The sequence below is a fragment of the Gobio gobio genome, assembly GCF_949357685.1.
Source record: "Gobio gobio genome assembly, chromosome: 6".
In the NCBI taxonomy this organism is placed as follows: Eukaryota; Metazoa; Chordata; class Actinopteri; order Cypriniformes; family Gobionidae; genus Gobio; species Gobio gobio.
Window position 1 is genome coordinate 47,954,286 of NC_137102.1, and position 22,256 is coordinate 47,976,541.

The 22,256-nt window shown below is 36.2% G+C and overlaps 1 protein-coding gene across 1 annotated transcript in view; it reads left to right on the top strand.

Annotated features, from left to right (window-relative positions):
- Positions 1-1,565: 1,565 nt before the first annotated feature.
- The window catches only part of ece2a (endothelin converting enzyme 2a), a gene marked incomplete at its 3' end in the record, with an annotated part of 142,362 nt that continues 121,671 nt past the window's right edge, over positions 1,566-22,256 (top strand). Inside the window, exons 1-2 of the mRNA XM_079818962.1 lie at positions 1,566-1,698; positions 1,924-2,087. Of these exons, the coding sequence (XP_079675088.1) occupies positions 1,928-2,087 (160 nt within the window). The 5' untranslated portion in view covers positions 1,566-1,698; positions 1,924-1,927. The remainder of the gene's footprint in view (positions 1,699-1,923; positions 2,088-22,256) is intronic.

The window sequence follows — 22,256 nt, forward strand, 5'->3', positions numbered from 1 at the left end:
CTACTCTGCTCTGCGATTGTTTTTTTTTACTATGTAAACTTGTGAATGTATTTTTTTACAGTCCATGGTAAAAATGCTACATTAAAAACGTAATAACTGTATAAGTTACCTAATGTGGTAATTAAACAATTTTACAGTTGGCTATAGAAAAACTAAAAAAACAAACAGGTTTAATTTTACAGTTACTTTATTGTTACTATGTTACATGTAGGCTACTTACCACAGTAATAACAGTAAATTATGCATAATTACATGCAACTAACCCTAAACCAAACCCTAATCATCCCCTAACCCTATAAGTATGGTACATGAAAAGCCTAGTTATATTACTTATAGCTTAAAATAAAGTGTCACCCAAACAAACTATGAAGTATGGATTAATTTATAAAACAATACGTTTATTATGGCAACAAATTACGTTTTATTAATAAAAATATAGACATTTCCCACAAATCTCTGTTTTAAACCATATCACTTATGTTGAAGTGTCTTGTCTGCATTCTGTTTAGTTCATGTTTATTGCATTATTTATTTATTGTTATCTGGTCCATTTTGTTTTATTTTACTCACTCGAACATGTAAGTTATTTTAGTCCCCAGTCTCGTTAAAAAAAAAAAAACATTTTTGGAACTATGTATCGACGATATACCAAGTCTCTTTTAGGTTTTCATGAGTTTTTCATGGGTTTTTCTTCACAGGACCATCACCATCATCATCAGTGAACATCAGAATAACAATGACTGCAAATAAAACAGTGACAAGCTGTGAACAGTGCAGATGAATCCTCCTATAAAGAGAATCGATCATTGTCTTTATAGGCAGTTAGGAAACTAAATGATGATAGGCCTAGTGTCGATTGGTTGTGTTGGAAGCACCAACAAGGAAACAAACCAACAATAAACCAGTGGTAGCAGGACATAGATGAAAGCAACAATAATTGTGTGCAAGGAATCATACTTTCGTGTAACGTACATATTAAGTAGTTAATTTCCTAATTTTAAGCAAAAAACAAAAACAAAAAAAAACATCTTTGCATTTTGTCACTTTTTTATTATTTATGGATTTAAACGTAATAATTTTTATTGAACATATATAAAAGCAAATATACAGTTACAACCAGGTTACAACTCATTACATAATTTAACAACAAAAATAGAATTATAAACAGTAGACAAAGAGCCAGTAAAATAAACAAATAAAATACAAAACATTGAGCCAGGGGTAACATATAATTTAAAATAAATTGAATTCAAGAGAGAGAGAGAGAGAGAGAGAGAGAGAGAGAGAGAGAGAGAGAGAGAGAGAGAGAGAGAGAGAGAGAGAGAGAGAGAGAGAGAGAGAGAGAGAGAGAGAGAGAGAATGCCTTGAGTCCTATTTTTGTACATTATAAAAAAGGCATAAATATTATACTTTGTGCACAGCGTAGAAGAGATAGTACCAAAAAACATTTCAAGTCTTTGCACAAAAAAGTGCACTTATGTATTAAAAACTCAGCTAGAAAAAGTACTTTTATTTTGACATCATTGCATTCATTTCTCGCTCTAGGCGTCACGAGGTTAGAGTGCATGAAAAAAAAAAAAAACCACACACGTGGGTTGTCTTGTCAGTTCTAGAACAGACAGATATTTTTTAAATACAAGCTAGTTTCGTCCATTATTTTATTCAGTGTTTTAGACGCACGATAAAGATATTGAGCAGGTAAGATGCTCAATGGATACGATGTTTATTTTATAGTTTGCCAGCTGACCTAGTTCAAACCGCATACCAATAAGTGTTTATGAACCAATATTATGCAAAATGTTTACAGATCGGACAACATTTACAGTAAACCATCACAATAGTTGACATGACAGCAATGGAAAAATGTTTATAACACGCCTGTAATAATTTAATAACAGTAGGACTGTCGTTTATATTTTAAAGAAGGATGGAATATTTGCCGGACTCTAACGCCAGATATAAAGATGTGGATTACTGGGATGAGCGGTACCGGACGGAGGAGAGCTTCGAGTGGTTCGGAGACTTCACTAAATTTGAACATTTGCTCAAACAGCATGTGGAAACTGAAGAAAACATTTTGATGCTGGGTAAGTTAGACAGTTACAATACAAAAACTACATTTGGAAATGTTCATAGTAATCTTTTATATCGTTGGATTGTGTGTGTTACATGTGATCAGCAGGGGGCGCTACTGCATTTTTTTTAATGCTTCCACATACAAACCATGACACAAACAAGGTACATAATCAAATCTCTGAATATAACAACATTTTGTCAGCCCTCGGTTGAGCATAGCCAGTAGCAAAAAAAAAAGAAAATACACACTATAAAATAAATTAACAAAAATAATAACTACAAAATGAAAATTTTATCCAAAGGGGCTTTTTACAATAGAAAATTTTAAAATAGAAATAAATTTGAGAGCTTTCTGGTTTTTAACAATTTCTTTTAAGATTTGTACAAGAGTTTAACCTCATTCATCCACTGGTTAAAGTTGGGTTTAGACTTAAACCATCTGCACTTATGAATGAAAAACTTTCCAAGACATAATAATAAGAAATTTATATCAAAGTCAAACTCTTTGTTTTCCAGACAAATACCAACCCCAATTAACTTCACAGTGAGGGGTGGGAGTTGAAACTTCCTAGACCATAACCAGTTCTGCACTTGCTACTGCACTTTGTGTATGTGTGTGTGTTTTTATTTTTTATGGCGCAACCAGCCTTTTTTGTGTGCTAGTTTTAGAGGTTATGAAAAAAATGAATACCACTTTTCCCAAATGACATTAAAGTGGAGTATGATAACATGAGTCATATTAGTTTTTATTGTGAATGTGACAGACAAGCTGCCTCATGTACTAAACTAATATTAAAAAAATAATAATTTGTATGCTTTCAGCCATGTCCGGCAGTCTATTCACAGTACAATGCAGTCCAAAACCACTGGTGCTGTTGGGACGAAATAAGAGCCAAATGTCAACACAAACTTACTGGGTCCATCTTTAATTAGCGAATTATGATATAATGTGGCTTAAACATGTATCCCGAGCAGAGTTATTTCGTATAGCAAAAGTTTATGTGGTGGTTGTTTAATGGTTACATTTAGGTTGCATTTTAGTTAAAGTCACCATGAAATCAAGACCTTATGCGTCAGAGAAACAAGTGTGCAGGCATCTTTGAAAATTTGTCTTGGAACTTCCGTTTTTGTGGTAGCTCTGTTTATTTCTATGGCATCGCTGTTGAAGAGTAATTAGCTGGTGAAGTGGTTTTGCTCATTGTAGCGTTAACGAAAGTTATCACAAGCATTGTAATGTTTGAAGCGGATGTCATAACAAATGTCAATAGACCGGGAAGATTTAAAAATGAGTGGTTCATTCATCTGTAATATTTTACTTTCATGCAGTGGAAATGCAACTGGAAGAACACAACAAGCGCAGTGCCGAGGTTCTGTTTGTTCTTATATTCTTATTCTCCTAATATTGGTTATTCAGCAGATGCTTTTACTTTAAAGGGCATGTTGGTTATGCAGGAACTCCTTCCTTCCAGGGTTTGAACCTATGACCATTCTTGCTCTTCCAGCATTTTAAAAGGACGTAACCCCAGCAACTTAAAAATGTAAGAATATTTAATCACAAAGAGAAGCTCAAGAATAAGCTCCTATCATCTGGTTGGCCTAGACAAGGAACCTTAGTTTCTTGATACGTTTTCAACATTTTGTATTCACAGATTTGTTATTTAGAAAAAAGTCAGGTAGACAAACAATGAGCTGAATTAACATTCTGAAGGGTGGTCTGGTAAAAGTAGTCTTTTGAGTTACTGCAGCGTTGTGGTCCGGCTCAAGGGGGCAGTGTTGCTCAACTCACTCACGATATGGATATATTCAGCTGGTGCTGTTTTGGAGATGAGTGTGGACCTCTGACATGCTCTATGAGATCCAGATCTGTTCTTCAATGCAATGACACAAGCTCCCATCCCCCAGGGAATGGTTCACCTATATCTCAATCCAATTACCAACACTTAAAGTGGCATAATAAAAGCGCATTGGTTTAGGGGTTAGTGTGGGTCAATTTGATCTTTATTTCATGCAGCTTTAAAGAGCATGGATCAATGAAGTGTGTTCCTAACCTAGCGTCTGAAGACCAGTGATTATCCTTGGAATTGTAGTGTTGTATTTTAGATTAGATCAGGGGTTTTCAATCTTTTAGATGCCACAGACTCCCAAACACGATCTTCATTGTGTGCGACCAAATTAATAGTGTGCATAATATCTGGAAAATATTTAGTTTCTACGATTCGTTTCTACTCATCATAGTACTGTATAGTTAGATGTATTAACTATACCTAAGCTCCACAAACTGCAACAAAAACAAATGTGGGCAGTCTGGACCACGAAGCACAACAAACAGTGCTCCAGCCAATAGCCGACAAGAATGATTTCAACCCCCAAATAATTCGTGTCGGCTATTGGCTGGAGCACTGTTTGTCATTATTTGTGGTCCAGACTGCCCACGTTTGTTTTTGTTGCAGTTTGTGGAGCTTAGGCAGACTAGAGAGACCGCGTTTTTTTACAGTGTGTTCAGGGGACAGGCAGCTAGCGGATAGCGAGGAGATGTTTGCTGTATGTGACACAACATTTTTGGCCTAAAAAACGTGACATCGCTTAGAGCACCTTTAAATATTCATTTATTTTTCTATTTTAATACATTTATTTATTTGTCAAATGAAAATTGTGTCATTAATTACTCACCCTCATTTCGTTCCAAACCTGTAAGACCTTCGTTCACACAACGAAGCCTTCAGAACAAAAATTAAGATATTTTTGATGAAATCCGAGAGCTCGATTTAATGACCACTTTCAAGGTCCAGAAGGTAGTAAAGACATTGTTAAAATAAAATAGTCCATGTGACTCCAGTGGTTCAGCCTTAATTTTATGAAGTGACGAGAATACTTTTTGTGTGCAAAAAACAAACAAACATAATAATGACTTTATTCAACAATTTCAGACTCTTATGCTGTTGACGCAGTGTAAACAGCGCAGCGCTGCTTAGGTCTACGGCAGAACGTGGTGCGCATGTGAACGTCGTCGGCCAATGGTAAACCGGCGTTCTGGAAGCGCTGCGCTGTTTACACTGCATCAACAGCGTAAGAGTCATTGTTTTGTTTGTTTTTTGTGCACAAAAAGTATTCTCGTCGCTTCATAAAATTAAGGTTGAACCACTGGAGTCAAATGGACTATTTTAACAATGTTTTTACTACCTTTCAGTGCCTTGAAAGTGGTCATTATATAGGAGAGGCAAGAGAGCTCTCGGATATCATCAAAAATATCTTCATATGTGTTCCTAAGATGAATGAAGGTCTTGAGGGTGAGTTATTAATGAGGGTCCCCTAGAAAACTCCCGAGATAGTCGTTCGATTTTTGCCAAATTAAATCAAAACTCTGAATTTGGTTATTCAAATAAAAAGCATTGAGTGTTTGACAAATGTTGTGTAAATGTTTTTCGAATTACATCAGTAATTCGATTACATAATACATGTTTAAAGAAAAATAGGATTTAATTTCATCAGCTCAGTGAGGAAACACCCTTCTTGTTTTTATGTCCTCCTCCATTTCTCTCTCCCCACACAGACACTCTTTCTGCACCCACATCATATTCCCTCCGTAGCCCACCCTCACAAACACCTCACGTTCTCCGTGACCTTTCTCAAGCGGGGAACCGGGCGGGGAGTTCTGCCGCACTCTCTTCTCTGTAATGACTGTATCTGACTGTAATGTCTTTTATTTATGTAATGCACTAGTCATTACCCTTTACCTCTAAATTGCTGCTGAATTGAATATTTTATGCCACTTCTTTGTTCATCTTCTGGATATAAAATGTTTTTTTCTCTATCCAGCTCTTAATTTCTTCCTCTAAATTGCTGCTGAATTGCTTTGGATTGTGTTATATTTGGTTATGAAATGTTTTCTTTCTCTCCATCCATCTCAGTTCTCTTTTTGTGTGTGTGTGCAACTAGTGTCTAATGGATCAGGATACAATTGGGCAGTTTATTTCATTTTTACATGCTCAACGATACAGCTCTCTCAGAACTGCAACAGCAACATTTGGTCTCCCTTACCCAGAATGCACTGGCTCAGGGCAGATTCCTGAGCAGGGCAAGCTGTTAAGGCTGCATGTGTCTCAAGTTTCTGAGGTTGTGTAACGGTTTGTTGCATTAGGAGAAGTGGATTCTCCTCAGTAAACAGTAGCAGGTTCTGTCACAGAAAGAGGCAGATCCCATCACGCCGTTCTGTTCTGTTCCGATCTGTTTGTGCATGAAACATAATATGGAAAACTAGTTTTTATTTGCTCTGTTAAGATAAGAGTTGGATATATACTATAGATATAGACTTCCTTCCTTGTCCACACAGACCATTAATGGGAACAAAGCTGCAAAAATGGCTCATTCATAAACGATCATGGCTATGATGGCACAACCGTCACTACATTTGCATATCAATGCCTGTTCAGCAATTGGGCTCGCCCTGATGAACGACGTGTAAACTGCTAGCATGTGGAGGTTATTTGATCATAACGTATGTCATTTACATATAGTGGTTTGGTTTTAAAGGTAGCCAAAACGGTTCTATGGTAGTGAGGGGGTGGAAATGGTCATGAAACAAACATATGGCTTTTTTTTTTGGTACAAGAAACTTTTTAATTCATGGTGATCAAGAAATCGTGTTTAGCACATTGTACTTCAGTAATGTGACCGACACTACAGTTCAAAAGTAAAAAAAAAAAAAAAAAAGTAATTTATTCCTGTGATTTAAAAGCTGAAATTTCAGCAGTCACATGATCCTTCAGAAATCATGATTTGCTGCTCAAGAAACATTTCTTGTTATTATCAAAGTTTAAAACAGTTGTGCTGCTTCAGATTTTTCTGGAAACTGTCATGCATTTCTTTTTTACAGGATTCATTAATGAATAGAAAGTTAAAATAACGGCATTTATTTGAAAAATTTTGTAATCAGATAAATGGCTACTTTTGTTCAATTTAATGTATCTTTGCTGAATAAAATATATATTTCTTTAAAGAATGTCTGACTCTGACCTTTGAACGGTACTGTTTTTCCAAGTTCAATGTGAAAAACGTTATGCTCACTTTTTTATCCATCAGGAAATAACTGGATTGTGAGAAGCTGTCTATAGGTACAGTTTATAGGTACAGTTTGCTGGATGAATCTTGTTTACCATAGTTACCCATTAATAGCATACAGAAAACATTGGCACATTCCAGTTTAAAGGTATAGTTCACCCTGAAAGGAAAACTGTAATAATTGGCTTGCTCTGATGTCATTGCCCATCAAGTTTGCCACACTCGTCCTGAAAAGTAAAGCTAAAGCCTCTCTAGCGCCCCCATGTGGTTGGTCCCAGTATAGGTCATAAATCCTGTGTTATGGTCATAAATCCATAAATCCTGTGTATTCTAATGAGACGTGAGACAAACTTAAAGGGTTAGTTCACCCAAAAATGAAAATTCTGTCATTGACTTAACCTCATGTCATTCGACACCCGTCAGACCTCCGTTCATCTTCGGAACAGAAATAAATATATTTTAGTTGAAATCTGATGGCTCTGAAAGGCCTCCATTGACACAATGGCACGGTTTACTCTCAAGACCCTTAAAAGGTACTAAAGACGTCGTTACAAAGTCCATCTCACTACAGTGGTTCTAAAATAACTTTATGAATCGGCGACAGTAGTTTTTGTGCACAAAAAAACCCTAAATAACGACTTACATAGTGATGACGACTTCAAAACAAGGCATCATGAAGCTTCTAAGCGTTATGAATCAGTGAGCCGAATGATGATTCGGATCACGTGTCAAACCGCCAAACTGCTGAAATTTGGCGATTCAAACTGCTGAATCGACTCGCTGATTCATAACTCTTCGAAGCTTCATTATGCCTTGTTTTGAAATCGTCATCACTATGTAAGTCGTTATTTAGGGTTTTTTTGCGCACAAAAACTATTGTCGCTGATTAATAAAGTTATTTTAGAACCACTGTAGTGAGATGGACTTCGTAACAATGTCTTTAGTACCTTTTAAGGGTCTTGAGAGTGAACCGTGCCATTGTGCCAATGGAGGCCTTTCAGAGCCATCAGATTTCAACTAAAATATCTTCATTTCTGTTCCGAAGATGAACGGAGGTCTGACGGGTCTCGAACGACATGAGGGTAAGTAATTAATGACAGAATTTTCATTTTTGGGCGAACTAACCCTTTAACAGTCAAATTACACTTCAAATAAATTGTTTACTAGGGGTGTAACGGTACACGTATTTGTACCGAACCGTTTCGGTACTGGGCCTTTGGCTCTGTGCATGTGTGTACCAAACGGTTCTGAATGCAATCTTTAACAGTTAACAGTCGGCCCGGAACACACTTCAATCCGAGTTCCCACACGAACATATAAGTATTCAGTCCATTTTACCATGACATTCAAACGATAAATGCCGTTTTGACGCTTTTAAATGTGACGTGACTGATCACTGTATAGGCGCGTCAGTTCAAGCGTGCGCCGCGATCATCTGTGAAAACAATTATTGCGTTAGATTCAGAAGTTAATGCAAAAACTGCCTTATGTGACGCTTATGAGTGTTGATTATTAGGGTGAATTCAGGGCAATTGGGACACTTTTTCCAAGTCATCTCAATGGCAAAATGTGTCCCAATCACCCTGAATTCACCCTAAAATTAGTTTACAGCATTATCTTTAAGAAACTTTTAGCTATAATTGAATTCATTTAAGAACAGACACAATTTTTTCAGTAAACCACTGTTGAACCCCTATTGTTTACAAAAAAAGGTTTCTGTCATTTTAGGTAGTTTTTATCACGCTGATGTAAGTTCAAGTATTCATTTTTTAAAGTAAGTTTGGTTTTAGTTAACTATTTGTTGCAATAAAAACTGCGATGTGACGTCATGATTGACAGCTTCTCTGAGCGAAGTTGTCACTGAGGCACCAACTGACTTATTTCGAGAGGAGATTGGAGCTTTATTTATTATTGGAGAAATATATTATTTTTAAATTCATTTAGAATTCAAAATTTCCATAACTGTTTATTTCACACCGACATAATGAGTTGCTCAGCAGTAAACTGTACTAACAGAGACTGCGGGAGTGTGGGCAGGGTTTTGAGATTGCGGCTCTACTTCCTGCTCTCTACTGTGCAAACTCGGGTCCTGAGGTTACTACTGCACAGACGCACGTCCCAAATCAGCGCAAGATGTCAGCACCATATTCGGACATTGGCGGCTTCAGTGGAAGATGATGAAGGGGCATCATCCATCTTTTTTACAGTCCATGTTGCAATCACGTTTTTTTGCAATCAAGATAGTTCAGAACCACATTCTAGTATACTACTCCTACTACTTTTACAATATCTTTCAATGACAGAAATAGTAGGAGTAGTATGCTAGTAGTAGTAGTATACGGTTCTAAATTCACCATTAGTGATTATTTTGTCCTTACAATTAAAGTTAATGGGGTCCAACACTGTTTTGGATGAAAATGGTTCTTTTTTTTTTAAAAACATTCTTTCAAAAATATCTTCTTTTGTGTTCTGCAGAACAATGAAAGTCATACAGGTTTGGAACACCATGAGTGTGAGTAAAATGAGGACAGAATATTCATTTTTGGGTGAACTATCTCTCTAAAATCATTAGTTAGGCCATTGAAATTGATGTCAGTCTGGGTTTATACAAACTAAGGGATGAGAAGATATCATTTTCTGTGGTATTTGACAGTATGCTGTTGATAGATTTGTATTAAACCCAAAGCATTCCTTTAATGTTGTTTATCCATGTGTATTTCTAGTAGGTCTTCTCAAGTGTTATTTTTTCCACTCAGTCAGTGGGCAAACTCGCATTCATTAGAGTCATTGCTGACAGAATGGAAAGAGCAAAGATAGGGTAGGGAGGCGATAGGGTGGTCTTTGAAGTGCCTGTGGCAGCTCATTCCAGCGAACCATCAGCAGGGTCCCCCATACACACTCCTCTCTCGGTTGCTATTGGTTTCACTGCTGTACCTCACTGCAGTGAACAAGCTAACAACGAAGGAGAGATGTGTTAAAGTGTCCTTTGTTGTGTGTCAGAACAATCACATTTCATCTTCAGTGAAATCCTGAAGAGTTGGAGGGAATTGAGTTTTGAATGGACCATCTTGAATAGAGAAATCATGAGTCACTATCGGTCAGAATGAGTGTGTGAGTCAGTCTCTTTTTCTCTCACTCTCGGCATTCATTACCCCCAGAGACACGTAACACGTTCTGAACCCTGAAGTCCTGCGGTCTAGATCTGCTGCGGCTGCGTTAAAGATACATCACTTTATGAATGAATGAATCAGTGAAGGGATGAATGAAAGAGACAGAGCGAATGAATGAACGGTGGGGGAGGGGAAGGCTGCGGTGTTATGCGGTATCTACTTGACCCTGCCCATCCTTTTTTGTTCTTCCTTCCTCTCCCCCTGCCGTCTGATTGGCCGAGAGGATTCAATGCTGCTGGAAGGTACTGCAGTCATGTGGGGGTTACCCCCCTCCCTCCCCACCACAACCCCTGCAGTTTATGAATGAAAGTTGGAAAAATTGAATGAAGAAATGGGTTGCATGTGAGCGAATTGTGTGTGCTCAGTGCTCACCCACTGTTGTGCTCAATTGGGGATATCTGTCGTGTTTTGGCTATTTAAATGTATTTGGAATGCATACTGTATATTCATAAGAATAATTTATTTACTATAATTTTGTGTGTGTGATATTGTAGTTAAATGAGTGTGCTTGTGTAGAAAATATGGCTTTTTGTGTTGGACATGGTTTTTGGTATACATGAATTTAGCAATTTTGCAAAATACAGTAATGTGGAATATTCTGACAAATTAATCATTTTCTATTTTGACATATTTTAATAATATATTCCTGTGATGGCAAAGCTGAATTTTCAGCATCATTACTCCAGTCGTCAGTCACTTGGTCCTTCAGAAATTGTAATTAGCTGAATATCTTATTATCAATGTTTGAAACAGTTTAGTTTTGCATTATACACATAAAAATATAATGCAATTTGATATATTCATGGGTATAATTTTCGAAAAATATATGTTTTATATGTTAAAGAGGGTGCGCTGTGTGTCTGCATATAAAATATGTTTTTATGTTTTGGACCTTGTTTTGTGTAGGTTATTTTTATGCATTTTCATTATGCATAAGTGTGACCTTGTAGAATGCACATGCATTATGTGACCTTGTGAAATTCTGGCTTTGTGTGTTGGACTCTTAAATGTGTTGCTTATTTGTTTGCAGATCAGGGAGAATTCCTCTCATTCTCTCTCTCTTTCTTTCTCTCTCTATGACCCGTGTCTGGAATTTTAACTGGGTTACCCGGGCAACAGGGCTCGGATGATAGATGGGCTCTCCTCCGATAAATGGGGCAGTGGATGCACATGAAAAAGAACTGTTTGTGTATGTGTGATTTATGTGGGCTTGAGTTAAACCCTGTACCTGATAACTGCACATTAGAGATGCGCGGATCAGCTTTAATGTCATCCGAAACAGCTGTTAAAAATAAATCATCCACCTGCTACCCACCCGAATCTATGATTTTCACTAATTTAGATAACCTCACCCAACCCGCACCCCATCATCACATTACAGTTATTCTAATTCTCAGTCCTAAGCGTGATATGGTATCATATTATACTGAAGAAGGCTGCTTTTAAATGAACATTTATTTCAAGTAAAAGTTCTTCTTTGGCAAAATTGCATTTCCTTAACAGCCTAAACACACAGGTTTTACTCCCTTCAAACTTAAATTGAAATGTTGCTGTTTCTGTCACTAAAACTTCCCGAACACACACAAAATAAATTAAAGATATTCACCCCAAGCAAAGATATAGATATAGGATGTAGGCCGTTACATATCACATACCCAGCACTTGAATCGCCCTGGTTAACTAACTGGGTAACACTGTACTTTTCTTCCCTTCCTTATGTGTTGTTTTTAATTCTCCTTTTTGAAATTTCCCTCGGATCTGTTTTGCCTCCATTGCTGCTTAAACAAGTGGACTCCGCAACTGCATAGCTTCTAGTCAAGCTACAAATTAGTGCCTGATGAAAAGCTTTAAACACGTTAATATTTCCATCATTTTGGAAAACACTCTCATCAAAATAATTTCTGTATATTTTTAGTTAAAGCTGTTATTAAAGCTGCATGTTTTTAAAGTTATTAAAGACCCCCTGTGGTGAAAATCAAGTTTTTAATGTTGTTTAAATGTCTTTGTGATGTGTTTAATATGTTTTAATACAAACCATGTGCAAAGTCATGTCAACACTATTTTCGCCTTAACTTAATAATTAACCTTAACAGTGAACCAATTATAGTCTTATAAAAACAATTTGAAATCGCTGGTGTAACCGACAGTCAGTAATTTTGGTGATCAAAATTTTAAGGGATACAATTATTGACTGCAGGGGCATTATTATAAATCTTTTTTTCACCCTAAATTAATTGGAATATATCTTTTTTTTATTACTTGGCCTGCTGGACCAGTGGTGTAAAGCAGGGGTTTTCAAACTGGGGTCCTCCAGAAGGTTCTATGGGGTCCTGAGAAAATTTAAGTATAAAAAGACAAAGCAAAAATGGATAAAGTCTTCCGAATATTCTAACGGTTTCATTTCTAAATATTTCTCTCCTTTCTTGCCGTATACATTCCAGAAATGTATGTTTGCTTTGTATCTTTCTCGTGAGTTTTTCTCACTATAGTCCACTTTATCTCACTCACTGGGGTTGGAAAAAATCCTCCGATGACGCAAATATCGTCATTTTGTGTCATCTGAGGATTTTTTGGCAAGAGGCTAAAGACTACAGCCACTAGATGGAGCTGTTCCGCATGTTATCAACCCGTCCATAGGGGAGAGATCTCACCAACAGAATGTAAGACACAGACGGCCACACGAACATTCATAACGGAGCAATGCAGAGCAAAGTGAGTGTTTCAACTTTTCAATGAATTCCTGTGATAGTTTAGCTTCTATATGCGATCAGAAAACGTGCCAGACTGGCGCTTAACGTTACCTCAGCTCTGCTCAGCTCTTCGTGATGAATGAAATCTGACACTGCTGCGTCTGTGCCGTGACTTTCGTTCGGCTCACTCACACTTTATTGAAAAGACACGGTTAGTTTTTAATTGTAGTGTTTATTCTCTAACTGAACGAAATGATTGTATTACTATGAAGATCAAAACGACGGTGTACGGAGTGGCCTCGTAGGGCAGCGAAGCAAGTGCATTCTGGGAGTTGTTGTCTTTCATCCACATGAGACAAAAATACATTTTCTGTCTTTTCTCAGTCTAGAAGGCACCAAATTCAAAAATAATTTCACATTTCTACTACATAAATGACCCAGTTTAAATACAAAGCTTAATGCTAAATCACTGAAGTAACCCTTTAACTGAGAGGCTGTTGTGTCGACATTGATTTATTGCAATATTGAGGTGTTCAGTTTTATTTTGATTTTAGAAAATAAACGTGATTGCTCTCCTCACAAATCAATCGTTTCGTGTTTTTATTTTTATTTTACTAGCATGTCTCTTAGGTGTTGAGGACTAGTGCATCTTTGAGCCTACATTCAGTACTGTTTAAATCATATACTCTTGAGACTTTTTACTCAAGTGGTATTGGAATTGGTGACTTGTAACTTGTGATGGAGTCCTATTCACTGTAGGAATCTCTATTTTTACTCAAGTATATTTTTCAGGTACTCTTCTCTGCACTCGACCCATCACATACGCACTTGTATCCTATTCCCATAAGGATCCAACTAACCAACTCTGACTCACATAAACGTATGTTTTCTCCCTTGGGTTAATTTGTATGAAGTCACACTCTTTGTGTGTTGTTTATCTGCTGAAACCTTTCATTTTCCCAGCACTTAATCACACAGCACTCACCTCAACCTGTGAGTCAGGCATTAGTTCTTCCTAAGGAATCTCTGGATGTGTTTGTGGTTTGTCTTTACTGTCGGACTGCTGAGAGAAGTTTGTCAGTGGTTCGGATTTTATATTGGCTTCAGATCGTGCTTATGATGGATGGGGGACTCTGTATTTGGGTCAGTATTAGTTTTACTTCCACTTCATTGTAGAACCAAAGCCTGAGTTCTGACTCTGGTGGTGCAGTGCGAGTCGTAACTATGGCAACCAAGTTTCTCATCTCTGAAATACTTTTCCCACCTACACTGTACCAGTGCCAGGGCCCAATCTGAACCCATTCCATATGTTTTCCACCATTTCTTGCTGGAAAATTAGATTTTGCCCCGTTTACGTGATGGTCTTAAACAAAGAACCACTAAACATCAGTGACTAGAGGGCAGGATGATGTTGTTACCAAGTAAAGTTTTCAACAACAGTGGCTTAGTCTGTCTAGACTGATGTGGTAAACCTAGATCGGTCCCAGTATAATCAACAAACAAAGCTGTCTACACTGATTGTGCCTGATAAGCACAATGCATGCAATGCGCCATATGCGCCATATGTCACTCTATTCATATTTTTTCCACATTGCACTGTTCAGTTTAGTTATTTTAAATGTTCTCTATTTTTAAATAAATTTAATGCACCCTTGCTGGAAAAAAAAAAGTATTAATTTTCTAAAAAAAAGTCTTATGGACTGACCCTAAACATTTGAACGGTCTATTTATGCAATTTATTTATGTAAATATGACATTGATTGATACATTTTATTAAAAAAAGATACCATTAAATGCTCACACTGAGCTTGTAATAATATAATTTAATATTTAAAATAATTTAATATCATTTATAATATAATATACATATTTTTTTATGTTCCTAAAAAGGATGAATAAATCTATTTTAACTGTGAGCAGTTTGCACAGTAGTATAGTCAGTTATATCGTTCATTAATCCGGAAGCATTACACAATATTCGTTCCCTGAAGTGTGCATGTGTGACTGTGCAAGGACTGGAAGTTCTCTGGAGGTGTGTTTGAGGGCCAGATGGCGTTTGTCCACAGGAAGTGAGTTGTGTCTGTCGACTCCTGACAGATCTCGGCTCTGACTAACAGACAAGACAATCTCTCAACAGCAGCAGTACTAATATGTGTGGGAATTAGTGTTATGTATCCCATCTCACACTTCGCTGTGTGTTAAACGGGTGTGTGAAACCTCAAGTGTTTCTGTCATGACTGACTCTTTACTTGTGACTGTTTAGCGTATTAGCCGAGTGTGATTTTGAGACGAAAATTCCTCCTGCACCATTTTGCAAAGCAGGAACACTATTTTTTTTGTACACATCCATAAGTACAAAAATATGCTTTGTTTATGCCTATAAATGGATATTTTTGGTTAAAACACTGACTACAGGTCTGTTTTCACTCTGCGTTGAACAGTTTTAGTGCAATATATCTCTTCATTAGTGCAATTTTTATAAATATTTGACTACATAATTGTTTCCTTTTGTACTGTATGTTTAATATTTGTGTTGTACGTAATATCGTTTGTGTTTTTTGTATAATATTTCCGGCACCAAGGGAAGCACTTCCTAATTGCGTTGTACATGAGTATAATGAAAATAAAGGCTTTCTATTCCATTCCATTCCTAATTTCGATGTTCGTGAGTATAATGACAATAAAGGCTTTCTATTCTATTCTATTTCTAATTTTGTTGTACATGAGTATAATGAAAATAAAGGAATTCTATTCTATTCCTAATTTCGTTGTACATGAGTATAATGACAATAAACGCTTTCTATTCTATTATTCCAATTTATTCTATTCCATTCCATTCCATTCCTACTGTTGTTGTACGCAAGTATAATGACAATAAAGGCTTCTATTCTATTCCAATTTATTCTGTTCTATTCCATTCCATTCCTACTGTTGTTGTACGTGAGTATAATGACAATATAGACTTTCTATTCCATTCCTAATTTCATTGTACATGAGTATAATGACAATACAGACTTTCTATTCCCAATTTCGTTGTACTTAAGTATAATGACAATAAAGGCTTTCTATTCTATTCCAATTTATTCTATTCTATTCCATTCCATTCCTACTGTTGTTGTACGTGAGTATAATGACAATATAGACTTTATATTCCATTCCTAATTTCATTGTACATGAGTATAATGACAATACAGACTTTCTATTCTATTCCATTCTATTCCTAATTTCGTTGTACGTGAGTATAATGACAATACAGACTTTCTATTCTATTCCATTCTATTCCTAATTTCGTTGTACGTGAGTATAATGACAATACAGACTTTCTATTCTATTCCATTCTATTCCTAATTTCGTTGTACTTGAGTATAATGACAATAAAGGGTTTCTATTCTGTTCTATTCTATTCCATTCCATTCCTAATTTCGATGTTCGTGAGTGTAATGAAAATAAAGGCTTTCTATTCTATTCTATTTCTAATTTAGTTTTACGTGAGTATAATGACAATAAAGGCTTTCTATTCCATTCCATTCCTACTGTTGTTGTACGTGAGTATAATGACAATATAGACTTTCTATTCCATTCCATTCCTAATTTCATTGTACATGAGTATAATGACAATACAGACTTTCTATTCTGTTCCATTCTATTCCTAATTTCAATGTCCGTGACTATAATGACAATAAAGGCTTTCTATTCTATTCAATTCTATTCTATTTCTAATTTAGTTTTACGTGAGTATAATGACAATAAAGGCTTTCTATTCTATTACAATTTATTCTATGCTATTCCATTCCATTCCTACTGTTGTTGTATGTGAGTATAATGACAATATAGACTTTCTATTCCAATCCATTCCTAATTTCATTGTACATGAGTATAATGACAATATAGACTTTCTGTTCTATTCCATTCCATTCATAATTTTGTTGTACGTAAGTATAATGACAATAAAGGCTTTCTTCAGTATGCATTACCGTTGCTGTCATATTAACACTGAAGTAGCATTATTTTACCAGCATCAGAACACCGCGCTCACATGATGGTTCAGTGCCCATGACTTCCTCGTACGCTCCTCACCTCTGAGGTGTCATGTAAGCTCATATCAGCTGTTTACTTGTCAATGCAAACACACAGGAACAGTTTGTTCCTTTTGACCATCTGTATCTGGAAGAGCTGAATGACGGTGGTGTTCATGAGTGTGTACGTGAGTGTGTACATGCTCATTATGATGTACTGGGTTAGAGGTAATGACAATGTCTGTTCCAGCTAGAGGTCAGTTGGAGGCCATTACAGAGCAGCTTATGCTGGTGGTGTCATGATGCTTTAGTGAAACTCATTCTGAAGAAAATCAACTGCGCAGTAAGCGATTTCTGGTAAGCGCAGATGATACTTGAAATCACCGAAAACAAGCACACACCTTCCCAAAAGGATCACACCCCTATCTTGATGCCTCCACCCCCACTTTCATGTACACGCTGTGCAACACAGGCAACGGCTATGGTGGAATCTGCTGTGGCTGCCGCCTGAGGGTATGATGTCATCAATAAGTGAAAGCAATTAGTGTCTATGATGATTCAGGTCGAATGTCTAATTTTTATTTATCTCCTACTCCTTTGAAGAAAAACACAGTTTTTATGAACAGCTCCATACATAAAACATTAGTCCAAATAACTAATATATTACAAATGTGACAAGATTAAGCGTTAAAAGAAAAAACATATATTACATATTTAGGAGTATGTTGTCTCACTTTTTGGACACACTTTGGGAGCCGATGCTTAAAACAGGCGGTGGATGAGGTTTAGACATTCCAGGCTTATAATAATAATAATAATGCAAAAGAACAAACAAGCAAAGATGACACACGAGCATATTCAAGCAAATGACAGCATATCTTAGTTCTGTGAAACACAGCAAAACCAACGTTACTCATGTATCAAGAAGAAATAAAGCAACCTTGGTGACTGTTTTCAGGCCTTCTCACTCCTTAAGCTCTCTCCAGCGCTGTAAATCTTCTCCGATATTAACACGCATTCCTTGACTGGTTGTAACTCTTCTTTTTAAATATTCCCCTGGCCTTTTTCTCTGTCATCTCTAGTCGTTTTGCTAATGTCTTGTGCACTGAGTAGGGATGGTCATTTTTTTTTTTTCCGAATATTTGGGCTCATAAAAATCGAATATTTGTTTATTTAAATGACATTATTTTGAGAAAATGAAGTCAAGTCTTCACCATTTCTGAACAAACTTATGATTAGGTAATATACAAAACAAGCTAACATTATATACACTGTAAAAAAAATCCCTGTAAAATTTACGGTAAAACACCGGCAGCTGTGGTTGCCAGAACTTTACCGTAGAAAATACGGCAGTAACGTTTTAGGTTTTTAGGGACAGCACCATATAATTTAAAGGTTTATGATGTAAAAACTACGGTTAAATATATTTTTTTATTTTAAAGTTCAAATCTGTATAATTTAAAGGTTTATATTTTAATGATTATGTTTACACTGTAAACAATTTACGGTAAAAAAACATATTTCATTAACTGAAATAATGTTAAATTACCAACCTATTGAAATACTAATATCTGTTATATACCTTTAATATACGGACAACCACCAATCACAGTGGTGATGAGAATCACGTGATGAATCAAAGCTCATCACAAGCAGCTTTTAAGAGGACAATACTAATATATAGAAGGTGCTCAGTGTCATTCACACAAACACTAAACACCATCATGGTAAAACACAAAACTTTGGAGAAAAAAATGCAATAAACATTAATTTAACAACATCAGATGTAACATAAAACCCTAATGTGATTAGAAAAAACAAATAAGAAACAGTTATTGCAATGAAAAAACATCAAAGGCGAAGTGTCACGCAGGGAATTCTGGGAATGTCATTTTACGGGTTTTCACTGTAAATTACACAATGACTTGTTCTTTTTCACGTTCAAAAACTGTAAATTTAACAATATTTTACTGTAAAATTAAATTAAATGTAAGGTTAGATCTATTACAGTTATTCACCGTATATAGTAATGAAACTTTCTGTTAACCAATTAACTGTTTTTCACCGTAGCATTTTTACAGTAAAATATCGTTAAAATCACAATAATTTTTTACAGTGTATCTTACGGTTTTCATTCAGTTCAAAACATTAAACAATATGTGAAAAAAAAAAAAATAGGCCTAAAGGACAAAAGCATTAAAAGCTCAAGTAGTGCAAGCGGAAAAAAACACTAATAGAGCGAACCAGTTATCATGCAGAATGTACATATACATGAGTCGGAATATTATTGTGTTTATATTATTTCACATTATAATGTTGAGAAAAACAATAATATCATGTGGATGATGATATTCTCGGATGAGAAAACGCGCTCCGCTGACAGACGTCGCAGAGACACAAAGATAACGGTGTCAAGTGAAGTTTCTAACAGCACTTTGTGTTTTTAAACCCTCAACAAAACTTAAAGGAAGCATTTGTCTCAAGATCATTTTGCTATCATGTTATCTCGCTCTGTGCTTACCTGCACTCGTGAATGCAGTGATGGACAGCGGTCTTTCCTCATTCGCCTAGTGTTTGGATTTCATGTGATTTCTCATTGTGGTCGTGATATTATGATAACTCAGTTTCATTAATTCATTTTATCAAAAGTAACTCCATTTGTACTCCATTTGTGTCATTTTCAATATTCATCTAAGTAATTCCAAACATCGTGAGGCAGGCGACGACATTATGTGATCAAATACACTCAACTTGTTAACACTCAACCATTGGATTTAATTATAACTGCAAGTTTTATCGGGATTTATCGGATTCACTGCATTTACGGCCAGCAAAGCAATATAGTCAAATTCGAATAGTATTTTTATTTTTGAATATTAATTACAGGTCAAATATTAGTGCACACCCCTAGAACTGAGCTCTCTCTCCTCCCCCCCGTCATGAGTGGACACGCCCCTCATTGCTGATTGGCTACAAGTGTGTTTAGGTACTCAGTCCGAACCACTTTTCAAAAATCGCTTACTGCACCTTTAAGATAGAAGATTTGATTTGTAGTGTCTGTCTGTCTATCAGTCATTTTAGAGAGATATCTGTATTTAATTCTGTATTTTGTCTGTCTGTCTGAGATGGTACAAAATTCTCTGAATGTATGTTTACTAGCATACACTATCTATCTATATGATTTAATTTGATGTTGTACCCATGTATACCCTGCATTCTGGTGGTTTGTGGGGAGGCCCAAAGCCGTTGATATGGGCAGCCTACTGGAGATTGACAATATTGGTTACATTCTGTGAAGCAGACATAGCTGAAGGTCCACCCCCAGGAAATTTTGGATTAATAAGTAGACGTGATTTCCTGCATTCTAGTGGATTTTGGGGTGGTCTGCTAAAGATGTGCAATACCTGAACTTATTCTGATTCATGTTCGGCATCATTGTAGAGCCTTCTAGACTTGAGCTAAACATTCAACCAGAAAACTATTGTTGTGCCTAAATGACTGCCTATGTCCTACCACAATAAAGCCTTATTCATAGACCAGTGTTTAATGTTGATTAAGGTAGGTTTGATTGATATTTTGATTAGAATGGTATTGGAATGGTATTAGCTAACGCATTCTTCATGTATTGTGCTAGTTTAGCAATTATAATGTTTGGATCTACACAAAAACACATAACATTTGTTAGTTAATAACAGGCTTCATGGTTCTTGAATTTTAGATACAGTATTCAAGGACTGGCAACTGGCAAAAAACAAACATGGGTCTTAGAAAGTGCTTAAATTAAACAAAGTTAAGGAGTAGTTAAAGAAGAGAAACCAACATATTTCTGCTTTTTCATTCAGGGAGTGTCTGCTGCCGAATTCAGACGAATGCCCTTTTTTTTACACAGCTTACACATACACACTGTGTCATAAATGTTTGTTAACTGTTGGATTGGTAAGCTATGTGCATTCAAATAATGTAGAATAATAATGTATCTAGAATATTTTATAAAATCATATTTTAAATAAATGTATAATTTATCATTTTGACTCCTATTTTATCATTTTCCCTGTTCTTAAAAATGGTTTAAATTCAGTTATGTGATGTTTTTTATAAAACGATTGCAAAACAGGATGATTTTTGAGAATTTAAGCTTTCAAATAATACCTATAATGATTAGACATAGGGCCTACTTAAAACTTGGTTTGAATAAATAGTCTATATTGATGTTTATTAAACACATAAGCTAATTTATTACTAATTTTATAATTAATTTATTTTGATGGCTGATAGGTTTATGGTTTATGATTTATTTCCAATTAACTTCTCTGATTATAATATTAACGATGTTAAAATAATGTTAAGATTTTGGCATATGCAGAATTATCTACCATTAATGATAAACTAAATCCTATAAAATCCTCTGCTTCAGTCTATTGCAGATATAGATATTCATACATGCAGCATGCGTATAACTACGGTTGCAGATGCACAGGCAACATTTGAAAGTTCACAAAGCGCGTTCACGACCGGCTTTGACAGTTCGAAAGCAGCCCATAGAAACACTCGCTAGGCATCTACTTATATATGGACAGCAGCACATATAATAGGGTTCAGTGGCGCTCATCAGCGCCATACCGTCGGGGAGTTTGAAAAGAACGAACGATTCTCTGCCCAAGAAATTCACGCAAAACAGGCACAACCGTGTGTCACACGGCGCAAGCGTGAGAGTTGGCAGCTCTGACATGTAAATAGGAAAATGTTGGCGTTATTTAGTCACTTATTGAGCAATAGGCTAGATGGAGCCGTTTACCTCCAATCTTTGTGCTAAGCTAGGCTAGCGGTGGGTGCGTCAGACAGAGTTATGGCACGCACGGAGATGAGAATGGTATGTATGGACTTATCTAACTCTGGGGGATACGGTGAATAAGCTAAAGCCCCAAAAAGTCGGCGTGTTACTTTAAACAAGGCTTAATCTATCTAACTGTCTGTCTGTCTGTCTGTCTGTCTGTCTTTAAGTGTTGAATTTAGATGATTTATGTACATTTGATTCACATGAATCAATTAATAAAAAAAAAAATTCTGTTTTTCTGACTGTCTATCTGCCTGTCTTCTCCTTTCTCCTAGAACCGCTGCAGTTGTTTTAAAGCGTTTGTTCTCTGTACATGTAATCCAATTTGAATGACAACGAGAGAGAGGAGGAGGACCCCTGCTGCCGTTATGTAATCCTGTTCAGCATGCACCTTTTTCCGCCAGCAACTTTC